At 38.0% G+C, this 13,777-nt stretch overlaps 1 protein-coding gene across 1 annotated transcript in view; it reads left to right on the top strand.

Annotated features, from left to right (window-relative positions):
- The window catches only part of EFCAB13 (EF-hand calcium binding domain 13), a 208,955-nt gene that overhangs the window by 14,585 nt on the left and 180,593 nt on the right, over window positions 1-13,777 (top strand). Inside the window, exons 3-7 of the mRNA XM_043464397.1 lie at window positions 1,823-1,937; window positions 3,917-4,038; window positions 5,015-5,097; window positions 9,785-9,928; window positions 11,667-11,741. Coding sequence (XP_043320332.1) covers window positions 1,823-1,937; window positions 3,917-4,038; window positions 5,015-5,097; window positions 9,785-9,928; window positions 11,667-11,741 — 539 coding nt within the window. The remainder of the gene's footprint in view (window positions 1-1,822; window positions 1,938-3,916; window positions 4,039-5,014; window positions 5,098-9,784; window positions 9,929-11,666; window positions 11,742-13,777) is intronic.

The following is a 13,777-nucleotide window of genomic DNA, read 5'->3' as shown; positions in this document are numbered from 1 at the left end:
ATAAACAGAGAAAACCAAGAAATAAGAAAGCAGAGTAATTGCTAAAAAATAGTTCAGAATCTAGCTTGGACTTTAAAATACCATTTCTTATGGAAAGGAACCATTTCTTTGGAGAAATGTGTGATAGCAGTTCTGGGAAAGGAAGTGTACAAATGAGCTTGGAGCATCTTGTCTTCCAGAAATGAGGAAACTAACAAAGACTGCTACCAGAGATGGATCAAGAGCCCACTTGAAAAGCCTCTCACCCCTTCCCAACCCACATTAGAAAATTAGAGCATCAATAAGGGTAAAATTGCATGGAATTAAAGTGAATTTAATATATTTAAATTAGTGTGTTCACAATGATATAAAATTCATTTTGTCATTGTTGAAGGTTCAGTTCAGTCACTCAGTTGTGTCCGACTCTTTGTGACCCCATGGACTGCAGCACACCAGGCCTCCCTGTCCATCACCAACTCCTGGAGTTTACTCAAACTCATGTCCATTGAGTTGGTGATACCATCCAACCATCTCATCCTCTTTTTTCCCCTTCTCCTCCTGCCTTCAATCTTTCCCAACATCAAGGTCTTTGCAAATGAGTCAGTTTTTCTCATCAGGTGGCCAAGGTATTGGAGTTTCATCTTCAGCATCAAGTTCTTCCAATGAACACTCAGGACTGATCTCATTTAGGGTGGACTGGTTGGATCTCCTTGCAGTCCAAGGGACTCTCAAGAGTCTTCTCCAACATCATAGTTCAAAAGCATCAATTCTTCAGCTCTCAGCTTTCTTTATAGTCCAACTCTCACATCCATACATGACTACTGGAAAAACTATAGCCTTGACTAGATGGACCTTTGTTGGCAAAGTAATGTCTCTGCTTTTTAATGTTGAAGGTTACAGGTGAGCAAAGTCACTGTTATGGAAAGTGATAAATAAGGGAAAAACAGTGAATGATCTTGCCTTTCTGAACTGTACCAAAGGGTAAGCAAATAGTACGTGAGAGAAAGTTTCTGTTTATGGAAATATTTTAGCTAATGAGTGAAGAAGGAATGATATTAGATTTAGAATGTAACCATTTTGTGGTCCCTGATGATTTACTGCAGATAGTTATTAGTAGCTGCTAATATCACAAATAGAGAGTTACCTGGACCTTATATGCTTCCTGATGGGAAAATACCATCACCTATATAACCCCTTCCAACTACCCTCTAAAAAAGTAGAATATTAATCACATTGAGTCTTTAAACTCCTACAATCTTGGCAATAAAATCAGCAAAATCTAGACTGTGAAAAATCTTTAAGACAGCTGGCAATAATGATGATAATGATAATAAAAGACATGGGGGAAGAACCTATAGGTGGAAAAAGATCTAAAAGACATGCCAGCCAACTGTAATGTGGGGACCTTATTGAATCCCAATGTAAAGTGTTAAAAAATTTTGACACTTATGAGACAATTGGAAATTTGAATACAGGTTCAGGTGTATTTGATGATATTAAGACATTATTGGGGATTTTTGGTTTCATAACTGTGTTTTAAATGTTTTTAAAAGAAAAAACACCTTGAAGAAATGCATATAAAAATCCTATGGATGAAACAATATGATACTGGAATTTGTTTTAAAGTAATAAGGAATGAGAGCAGGGATAAGAATATCGATGAAATAAGATTGTTCATTATTGAAGCTGGGTGATGGGTCATTACTGAAACATGGGGAGATCATCACATTAATCTGTCTACTTTTGTCTGTGTTTGAAAATTTCCATAAATAAATGACAAAAGAAGAAGAATCAAGAAAAAAAAATCAATTCAGGAATTACTCCAATTTTCTGTGTAATTTAGGTATGAGACATCAATGTTCCTACTCGGAGAAGAAAAATCCTCTGACTTTTCAGGAGGAAAAAAAGGCAGGAGGAAGAAGAGTTTACAAGTACAATTTCATACTAGAAGAACTGAGGTAAATAAAGATTTGCAAATATTTTTGCTTTGCTTTCAAATATTTTCTTTAGCCCTCAAATAATCCATTACATTTTAGTCCAAGTATTGAAATGTCATAATCTTAAATATTTCTTCTTCTTCCAGCTCCTTTACCCTATTCCTCCTGCACCTTCTCTTTCTACTCTAACTCCTTTAAAAATATCAATAGAACATGGAACCTTTCAAGAAGAATATTAATTGTTCCCCTTCTTTATCCATCAGACCAGCATTTTTTATTATTATGCTCTCTGTTAACGTTTCTGCTGTTGTAGCAGTGACTCTGGCATTCCTTGGCATTTGGCAGCATAAGTTCAATCTTGGCCGTCATGTTGCTCTTCATATGGCCTTCTCCCCTGTGTCTGTAGTTCAGACTTTTCTCTTATAAGCACATCATTGTGTATTTCATCTTGAGGTCTTTAACTTGAGATTACACTGTAAAGACCATTTCTGCAAATAAGGTCACATTCACATTTTCCAGGGATTAGGATATAGACATCTCTTAGTGGGGTTATGGAACCTACTACATTCACTGTATGATATATTTAAGTATATATTCCTTTGTTTCGATATTTGTTTGCTTCCTGAGGCTGAGCAAATTTGGAAAACTCAGCAGTGGCTACAGGAATTTGGTGATGGACAGGGAGGCCTGGCGTGCTGTGGTCCATGGGGTTGCGAGTCAGACATGACTGAGTGACTGAACTGAACTGAGGCTGAGAACACATGTCTTCAACTCTGGAAAACGCGAATCCGTTATCTTTAGACTATTTTCCCTCCTCTAATCTCTTTATTCTGTTCTTCTGTATCTTCTGTTAGATGTGTGTTAGACCTTATCATTTTGTTTTCTGTGTTTTTTAACATTGCTTCATATTTTTGATTTTTTTCTATTTTGTTCTGAGTAATTTCTCCCATCTACTTTCTTGTTTACTTTTCTTTTTTCCAGCCAAATATAATCTGCAGTTTAACCTATCTACTGAAATTTTAATGTCTATACATTTTACTTTTTGAAGTTTTATTTAGTTCTTAAAATTTGCCTTATATTATTTGCTCATGTCCCATAATTATTTTAGAATTGATATCTGATAAATCTAGATATGAAGTCATTGGGAGATTGAAATCTTCTGTTTGTTGTTTTATTTGATTCTCACTCATTAACTCATATTCCTGTCAGTCTTGTATGGTTTGAGAGTCCTCTCTGGATCCTGCATGGTCTTTACAAGTTAGCGCTCCAGTGAATTCCTTGGAGGTCCAGTGATTAGTAATTGGGCTTACACTGCAGTGTGCCTGAGATTCAAATCCTGATTGGGGAACTAAGATCCTGCAACCTGAACAGTGCAGCCAAAAAAAAAAAAAAAAGTCAAGGCTCTAGGTTCCTTCCATAGAGCCATGTGAAATTGAAGACACCTAGAATTCAGTTCTTATTTTCTAAAGTGACATTTTTCTATCTGCCTAAGCTGTTTGTCATTTTTCAACTATGTTTATACATGCAGTGTTATTTTTATCAATGTTTATGGTAGTTTTCTTAACCATAAGAATAATTTAAAGCACACTTACCTGTATTATTTAAATAACTGTGTTGATTCTTCACATTACTTTACTTATATAGTCAAAACTTGTATATGTAGCCTAGAGTTTGATAGTCTTGTCTTCACTATACCATAGATTTGCTATCTTTTGTAAAATACATTACTATAAATGGACACAGCATTAATTATGAGATGATGTTGCATACTTAAGAAAAATGTGGCTTTGTCAAAGAATATGATGTAGTTTATTTAAAATTTTAGTATTATAAGCTGTAATTTAATTACAAAAAGTAATTTTATATTAGAAGTATAGTAATTGGGTATAGGTATGATTGGAGCCTAGGTATGATTAATTATGTTTTAAGGGATTTATTGTTCAAGAATGCCAGTTTACCAATGTGATCTGAGACACAGATGTTCTTGCATTTGGCTCTAGGTTGCTCCTTTGTCTGTGAAGGAGAAGATGACTAGAAAAGAAAGCTCTTTATGCAAGTTGCCAAGTCAGTACAGCATTCACAAGACTTTGTCACCTCTTGATAAGTCTTCCTCAGTTATTCGGTATTTAAATCATTGTATTTTTTTTAAATATTGGATTCAGATTTGGGATTTTTCTACAACATTCATTTCTCCCTTCTACAGAAAGTAGACCAAATAGTTTGTGCTAACTAAGACTGCTCTTAGGAAGGATGGTGTGGCACTAAGAGCCCTGCATGTGGAATTGAAAGGCTTAGAGTTGAGTCCTGATGGACTTCACATGCTGGTTTAGACTCTTAAAGAATTCACTTTGTATTTCTGGGCCTCAGTTTCCACATCTGTATAAGAATCTTGTACTAGATGGACTCTTAATATTTTTTCCAACACCAACATCCTGTGATTTCCATGTTATGGAATCAGATGAATCATCTTTTTAAGATGTTTTTATCAACAGGTTTTGGGATCTGAGGTTCTTTGACTGTTTAAAGATATTCTTATTTATCTTATAATGTTGTTGTTGTTAAATTGTGTCCGACTGTATTGTGACCCCATGGACTGTAGCCCACCAGGCTTCTCTGTCCTTGGAATTTCCTAGGCAAGAATACTGGATTGGTTTGCCATTTCCTTCTCCAGGAGATCTTCCCCACCCAGGGATCGAACTTGCATTTCCTGTGTCTCCTGCATTACGGGCAGATTCTTTACCTGCTGAGCCACCCGGGAAATCTTATAATAACTTTCTATAAAATTTGCTGTAAGTTGAATTAGGAATAGGAAAAAGTGGACCACAGTCAAGAGATATTACATATTGACTAGGGTAAATCTGCTCCATAGAGATATACCTAAAAGAAATAAGTGAGGATTCTAGGGTGCAGAATATGTAATAACTTATTATCACCTGGACAGTTTTTAAAGAAAGGTTCTTATGGAGTGTAAGAGATGAGAATTTCAGGCTAAATTTTAATGGCAAAATATTATATATCACAAAGTGATATAAAAGTTTTGTGGGTTTTTTGTTTTATTTTTGTTTTCTTGCTTTCTGATATGGCTATTTCTTTGACAGGAAAGATGAAAAACTTTCTAATCTTTACCAGACACTATATGATGAAGTACCTGAAGGACGCTTTTACTCAGAAGAATTAAGCGGTAATAATAGGTTTCAGAATTTCTTGAATAAATTTCCTGATTATGTGTTCTGTGTTCTCAAAGAGACAATTTAAGTTATTTCTTTCCAAGTTTGATGACTTTCTAAAGGGGTAGGTTTCTTTGCTTGATAGTTGTTTTTTTTTTTTTTCTTTCAGTATTTTGAGTATATCATCACATTCTCTCCTGGTCTGAAAAGTTTCTATTGAAAAATTTGCCAGTGGCCTTACGGGATTCTCTTGTCTCTTTTCTCTCCCTGCTTTCAAAGTTCTTTCTTTGTTTTTGACTTTTGACAGTTTAATTATAAAGTGTCTTTGTGTAACCTTATTTGGGTTCAAACTATTTTGGGATCCTTTAGGCCTCTTGGATTTGAATGTCCATTTATCTTCCCAAGTTTGGGATGTTTTCAGCCATTGTTGTTTTAAAATATATTTTCTGTTTCTTTCTCTTTGTCTTCTCTTCCTGGAATTCCTGTAATGCAGATATTGTTTCTTTTGTTTGTATCCTGTAAGTCCTATAGGATCTCTCTGCTCTTTTTTGCCTTTTTTCGCCTGGGTAATTTTAAATATTCTTTCTTTTAGATTCTTTCTTCTATGTGGTTCAGTTTGTTTTTAAAGCTATTTAATTTTCCTGTTCAATTCACTGTATTTTTCAGTTCTAGGATTTCTTCTTATTTTCTTTTCTTTAATATTTTCTGCTTCTTTCTTGAGCTTCTTGTTTTTTGGCTGACAGTTAATAGATTTCCATTTCTTTAGGGCCAGTTACTGAAACTTTATTAGTTTTCTTTGGTAGTGTCACATTTATGTAATTTTTCATTATCTTTGATTCCTTATGTTGGCATCTACATTTGAGTAAGTGACCTCCTTTTCCAGATATTACTGGTTTGCTTTAGTAGAGACAGTTTTTCACCAGTCAGCTTAGTTTCTGTTTCTGGATGTGTTAACTGGTAATGTCCTTGGGAAGCTGGGTCTTGCTATCAGAGTCTCTTTTAGGGCTAGGCCACAGCTCATGTTCTAAGATTGGGGAGGGGATGCACTGGTTGAGAAGAGCTGGCTGGAACTGCTGGTTTGTCCCCTAAATGAAGCTACAGGAAAGGTTCTGTGTTGCTTGGGTTCTCTGGTCAATCAGGACCGGGTTCTATACTCACTAGTAGTCAGGGCTATGAATTAACTTTTGAGCTTTGCAGGGCAATAGAACTGGTCCCAAAGGAATGAACGGCTTTTTGTTTGGAAATCTGAATCAGGCTAGACAGCACTGAGTTTCCTAGTTAGATACCCCAGTTTTGCTCTGTAGACAGAGAAAACCCTGGGCTGGGCTGTCTGTTCAACTGTTACTGTAAAGAGGGCTATAGGATGGGTTATACAGCTCCCCGTGTGCTCTGGTTAAGTCCCCTGGTTGGGCAGGCTAAAGGGCTGTGTTCAACAGTGTGTGGGACTATAAATTAGTTTCCTTGTTGAGCAAAGCACCATACAGGCCCTAAGACCTGCAAGGTTTGTTTGGGTATCAAGTTGGGCAGAAATATGCACCAAGTTCCCTGGTCTACTGATCTACCATCCTGTCTGCAGACAGGTAGGGCCAGCAGTGGGCCTATCTCAAGTGCCATTGTAATTGGAGTTGCAAGATGGTGTATAGAGATTCTCAGGAGTTATGGTTAAGTTTCTCGGTCAAATTGGACTGGAGCCTTTATTCAGTTTTCAGTGGGGCTATAAATTACCTTTCCTGCCTGGTTGGGACTGAAGGACAGGTCCCCAGGGCTGGTAAAGCTCTTCATTTGGGAATCAAATCAGACAGATGTCTGCACCAAACTCCCTGGACAGACAAAGCCACCATCTTGGCTTTGCAGATGCAGAGTTGCTGGTTGGGTTTTCTGCTCAAATGCCAATGTAATAGAGGCTTCAGGGTGGCCTACTGAGATTCCCAGGAGCTCTGTTTAGGATTCCTAGTTAATAGGATTGGAGTTTATATTCAGCAGAACAGGCTCCAAGGCTGATAAGACTCTTGTTTGGGGAGCTAATCAGGTAGATCTGTGCATCCTGGCCAGATGCAGTTGCTGGCTTGTTTCTACAAGCAGACAGACCCACTAGCCAGGCTATCTGCTCAGGTACTGCTGGACCAAGTCATTTCCCAGGTGTTCAGGCCAGGCTTCCTGGTCAGGCAGGGCCAGAAGCTCCATTCAGTAGTGCACTGGGCTGTGAATTACTTCCTCTCTCTGGGTAAGCAGGAGAACCAGCTCCAAGGCTGGAAAGGCTTTTTGTTTGTGGTCTTGACTCAAGCAGACCTGTGCCCCAAGTTCCCTGGCTAAAGCAGGACACTGACTTTTTCTGTGGATGACCAGTTCTGCTTGCTGGACTCTCCGTTCGAGGATTGCTGGACTGCATAGCTTCATGGGTGTTTGGGTCAGGCTTTCTGGTCAGGCAGAACCAGGAGCTACAACTCAGCATTGGATGGAGATATGAATTAGCTCCCTTGTCTAGATGGAGTATTAGAACTGACCCCAAGTAGCTTTCCAGGTATTCTGGTTAGTCTTTCTGGAGAGGCAGGGCCACATATCTTTAGTGTCTTTAAAGACATCTTTAGTGTCCAAGTGGTTGATTCATGTAATACTCATACAATGCTTTTTAAAACTAATTATTACTTCCATTTCTCTCACCAACCCTGATGTCCACAATTTGATCATTGTTATAATGTTGAAACCTCAGACTTGTTCTTGTTCTTGTCTTGTTCTCTGCTCACAGTCTCTTATACTTATAGTTCTTTTTATTTTACAATTTTATTTCATAGACTGCCTCATTTGGTGCCCCTGTGAATATATGATTTCCAGCCTGAGCTGCCTTTAGCACCAGTTGGTATCCCCTTTTGTTTTGATCAGATCCCTCTCCTGTTTCTTCCTGTACTTATTTCACATCTTCATTGCTCTCTTCAAATCTTCAATCCTATCACCTAGTCCTTCAGTTCTTAAAAGATGACATTGCTTTTTCATAGAGAGTTAATAAAGACTGTTTGGCAGAATCTTCCTGAACTCCTTGACTATAAATGAAATCCATAGCCTTCTGTATTGTCTCATTGAGAAAGAGTCGCTTTCACAAGACGGATCCTTTCACTTCTCTCTTTTTCAATTTTATTTTCTTCTGCTTCCTTAGGGACGATGCTTTGTCAACTTTATACTCTTTCAGAGAAGCTTATTGAAAGAGCTGTTTTCAAAAAAAAAAAAAAGAAAGAGCTGTTTTCATTAATTACTGTTTACTTCCTACTGTTGTTCAGTTGCCCAGTTGTGTCTGACTCTTTGCAACCCCATGGACTGCAGCATGCCAGGCCTCCCCGTCCTTCACCATCTCCCGAAGTTTGCCCAAGTTCATGACCATGGCATTGGTTATTACTTCATCCAGGTTGAAGTAATGGAACTGGATGCCATGATGTTAGTTTTTTTTACTATTTAGTTTTAAGCCAACTCTTTTACTCTCCTCCTTCACCCTCATCAAGAGGCTCTTTAGTTCCTCTTTGCTTTCTGCCATTGAGTGGTATCATCTGCATATCTGAAGTTGTTGATGTTTCTCCTGCCTATCTTGATTCCAGCTTGTAACTCATCCAGCCCAGAATTTCTCATGATGTACTTAGCTTATAGTTAAATAAACAGCAGACAGCTCTGTCATAGTCCTTTCTCAGTTTGGAACCAGTTTGTTGTTCCATGTCCAGTTCTGACTGTTGCTTCTTGATCTGCATACAGATTTCTCAGGAGATAGATAAAGTAGTCTGGTATCCCCATCTCTTTAAGAGCTTTCCACAGTTTGTTATGATCGACACAGTCAAAGGCTTTAGCACCGTCAATGAAAAAGAGGTAGATGTTTTTCTGGAATTCCCTTGCTTTCTCTATGATACAGCGAATGTTGGCAATTTGCTCTCTGGTTCCTCTGCCTTTTCTAAACCCAGCTTGGACATCTGGAAGTTCTTGCTTCACGTAATGCTGAAGCCTAGCATGCAAGATTTTAAGCATGATGTCACTACCACAGGAGATGAGTGCAAATGTCCAAAGGTTTGAACATTCTTTAGTACTGCTTTAGTATTTACTTCCTACTTCACTGAAATCTGGTTTCCAGAAACTTCCAGAAGTGAAACTTCTATTAGTAAAGTCATTAGTGTCTTTTTAAAAGTCTTTTTCTGGTATTTATCATTATTATTTGTTGCCTCTTTTTCTGAAAACAAGGTGAATTTAACCCAGTTTAGTTCAGTAGACATTTTTTGAGAATCTCTTCTGAAGTAGATTCTGGGACTTGAAGAATGAAAAATCTTGCCCTCTATTAGCTGAGAGTTTAACTGAAGGATACTGACATGCAAGTAGTCAGAATACCAAGAGCTTTGACTGACACACACACAAGTTATAAGGAAGCAGAGAAGGGTTTAACATGCCCAGGATAAGTTGTGGAAGCCTTTGCTTATGTGAACCTTGCGTGAGTTTTCTGATAGTTTCTGAGAATTCTTTAGAAACTCATAGGCTTAGAGGTCACTGGCTCCAGACATACCCAAATAAGTAACAAGACTGATGTTAAAGCAAAGAGTTGGAACAGAAAGATTTGTTCCTCTTTTTCTTTAGTGATTGTCCCCCACCTGCACCTCAGCCCTGACCCCGGAGAGGATGGGGAGAATAAATGATTATTCCCTTGAATTAATTAACTGTTTTGTTATGTGTATTCAGCACTTCAGAAAGCCTGTAAAATTTTTAGTAAAATTCGAGGTGGTAAGATTTATGTGAATGATCTGCCAATGATCCATCGCATCTTGAAGATCTCTATAAGTGACACAGAAATGCGAAAGGCACTGAAGACTATTGATATTGATGGTAAGTTTTTGTGTTTTCATTATTAGTTTAGGGGGTCTACAGTCATGGACATAAGTTAGATGTTGTTGTTCAGTCACTCAGTCGTGTCCAACTCTGCGACCCCATGGACTGCAGCACACCAGGCTTCCCTGTCTTTCACCATATCCCAGAGTTTGCTCAAACTCATGTCCATTGAGTCAGTGATGCCATCCAACCATCTCGTCCTCTGTCGTCCCCTTCTCCTCCTGCCTTCAATCTTTCCCAGCCTTAGGGTCTTTTCTAATGAGTTGGCTCTTCGTATCAGGTGGCGAAAGTATTGGAATTTCAGCATCAGTCCTGCAAGGAATATTCAGGACTGATTCCCTTTATGATTGACTAGTTTGATCTTGTAGTCCAAGGGACTCTCAAGAGTCTTCTCCAGCACCACAGTTTGAAGGCATAAATTTTTCGGCGTTCAGCCTTCTTCTCAACTCTCACATCCATCCATGACTATTGGAAAAGCCATAGCTTTGATTATATGGGCCTTTGTCAGCAAAGTAATGTCTCTGCTTTTTAATACACTATCTAGGTTTGCCATGGTCAGATTGATTACAAATGATAGAAAAGCTAAACTTTAAAATGTTATAAAAAAACTTCTATGCACATTTACAATAATGATATTAAAAAATTGGGCCTCAGATACACATGACTGAATTGATTGATTACTAGGTTGGCTTATGACATGCTGTCATCAACATTTGATATTTTTAGACTTTTAATTTTTGCTAGTTGCCTTAGTATGAAATGGCGTGGGATAGGGAAAATTTCTTAAAGCAAAAAATGTTTAAGATTAATATATTTGATATATTTAATTATATTAAAATTCATTGCCTGGGCTGGGAAGATCCCCTGGTGGAGGGCATGGCAACTCACTCCAATGTTCTTGCTTGGAGAATCCCATGGACAGAGAAGCCTGGTAGGCTACAGTCCATTGGGTCGCAAAGAGTTGGATATGACTGAAGCAACTTAGCACACACATTTAAAAAGACACCTGAAAGTGAAAAGACAGGTTACAAACTTGGAGATATTTGCAATTCACACAATTGACAAATGATTAGTTTACAAAATGTGTAAAGAATTCATACCAATAGATAACAAATAATGAAATAGAAAAGAAGGAAAAACACATGGATAAGTATTTCACATAAAATGTAACACTTATAGTCAATAATTATGTATAAATAGGTTCAACATCACTCTTGTTCAAGGACATAAAAATAAAACCCTAATAAATTACACTTTAAGTAGCTAGAGAAATTGTACATGATTGGACTATTGAACAATAGCAGAAACCTAGAAAAATATATATTTTTGCACTCTATGTTTGATACTTGAATCAAAGAAGTAAATAATAGAGAACGCATTACTTTTACAGACCATTCAAAGCTTGTTATTAAGGGAGCCACAGGTCATAATGGCCACCATCAAAAAGTGCATAAACAATAAATGCTGGATAAGATATGGAAAAAAGGGAACCCTCCTACACCATTGATGGGAATGTAAATTGGTACAACCACTATGGAGAACAGTATGGAGGTTCCTTAAAAACTAAAAATAGAACTACCACATGACTGCTCTTGTGTGTAGACTATGGTATTCTACTGTCAGTTAATTCTAGTCACATTTTTAGTTTGTACTTTTATCTTATATGCTTAGTGAATCTGCTGATAAATTTGCTAATGGAGTCTTTTTCTTTCTTTTTCTGAATCATTTCTTATAGTTAATGGAATGCTGGATTTTTCAGATTTCCTTAAGGCTGTGAATGATGTCTGTTATTTGGTCTCTCAGAATCCAGGTAAAAAGATTTTCTTCAGAATTATAGAAGAAAATTATTTTTTGTAGTAACTGATTTTAGGGTGGGGTGGTTATATGAACTTATGTTTTTTTCAGAATTTCTTAACTCCTTTTTGCCCTAGTAGTCCAGGTTGAGAAAAATTAGACATGGGCTATTCTATAAAAGGCACTAAAAAACCTGGATCACTGCCATGGTATCCTAATTTTCTGTCTTCAATCTCCACTTTTTCCTGTACACAACTACAACACCAATTTTCTTAAAACACAATTTTTGTCATGTCATTACCTCAAAAATTTAGCTGCTCTTCTTAGTCTAAACTCTTACGCTTCGGGTCCTCACTTCTTCATAATTTTGCTTGCTGCTCTTCCTTTCTCCATAAATCTCTCCCAGGCAAGAACCCCATGCTCCAGTTCAGTTCAGTCAGTTAGTTGTGTCCGACTCTTTGCGACCCCATGGATTGCAGCACTCCAGGATTCCCTGTCCATCACCAACTCCCGGGGCTTACTCAAACTCATGTCCATGGAGTTGGTGATGCCATCCAACAGTCTCATCCTCTGTCGTCCCCTTCTTCTCCTGCCTTCAGTGTTTCCCAGCATCAGGGTCTTTTCTAATGAACCAGCTCTTTGCTTCAGATGGCCAAAGTTTTGGAGTTTCAGCTTCAGCATCAGTCCTTCCAATGAATATTCAGGGCTGATTTCCTTTAGGATGGACTGGTTGGATCTCCTTGTAGTCCAAGGGACTCTCAAGAGTCTTCTCCAGCACCACAGTTCAAAAGCATCAATTCTTCTGTTCTCAGCTTTCTTTATAGTCCAACTCTCACATCCATACATGACTACTGGAAAAACCATAGCTTTGACTAGATGGACCTTTGTTGGCAAAGTAATGTCTCTGTTTTTTAATATGCTGTCTAGGTTGGTCATAGCTTTTCTTCCCAGGAGCAAGCTCTTTTAATTTCATGGCTGCAGACACCATCTGCAGTGATTTTGGAGCCCCAAAAAATAGTCTGTCACTGTTTCCATTGTTTCCCTATTTGCCGTGAAGTGATGGGACTGGATGCCATGATCTTAGTTTTCTGAATGTTGAGTTTTAAGCCAACTTTTAAACTCTCCTCTAACTTTCATCAAGAGGCTCTTTAGTTCCTTTTCACTTTCTGCCTTAACCCTGGTGTTATCTGCACATCTGAGGTTACTGATATTTCTCCTGGCAGTCCTGATTCCAGCTTGTGCTTCATCCAACCTAGCACTTTGCATGATGTATTCTGCATATAAGTTAAATAAGCAGGGTGACAATATACAGCCTTGACATACTCCTTTCCCGATTTGGAACAAGTCTATTGTTCCATGTCCAGTTCTAACTGTTGCTTCTTGACCTGCATACAGATTTCTCAGGAGGCAGGTCAGGTGGTCTGGTGTTCCTATCTCTTTAAGAATTTTCCAGTTTATTGTGATCCACAAAGTCAAGGCTTTGGTGTAGTCAATAAAGCAGAAGTAGATGTTTTTCTGGAACTCTCTTGTTTTTTTGATGATCTAACAGATGTTGGCAATTTGATCTCTGGTTCCTCTGCCTTTTCTCAATTCAATTTGAACATCTGGAAGTTCATGGTTCACATACTGTTGAAGCCTGGCTTGGAGAATTTTGAGCATTACTTTACTAGCATGTGAGATGAGTGCAATTGTGTGGTAGTTTGAACATTTGGCATTGCCTTTCTTTGGGATTGGAATGAAAACTGACCTTTTCTAGTTCTGTGGCCACTGCTGAGTTTTCCAAATGTGCTGACATATTGTGTGCAACACTTTAGCAGTATCATCTTTTAGGATTTGAAATAGCTTAGCTCAGCTGGAATTCCATCACCTCCACTAGCTTTGTTCGTAGTGATGCTTCCTAAGGCCCACTTGACTTCACATTCCAGGATGTCTGGCTCTAGGTGAGTGATCACACCATTGTGATTATCTGGGTCATGAAGATCTTTTTCGTATAGTTCTTCTGTGTATTCCTGCCATGAATTTGTTCACTTGAGATACCCTAGTAGAATCATA

This window comes from Cervus canadensis, chromosome 1, assembly GCF_019320065.1.
Source record: "Cervus canadensis isolate Bull #8, Minnesota chromosome 1, ASM1932006v1, whole genome shotgun sequence".
Taxonomy (NCBI): domain Eukaryota; kingdom Metazoa; phylum Chordata; class Mammalia; order Artiodactyla; family Cervidae; genus Cervus; species Cervus canadensis.
The sequence above is the reverse complement of the archived record's forward strand: the minus strand, read 5'-3'. Positions and strand labels throughout refer to the sequence as shown.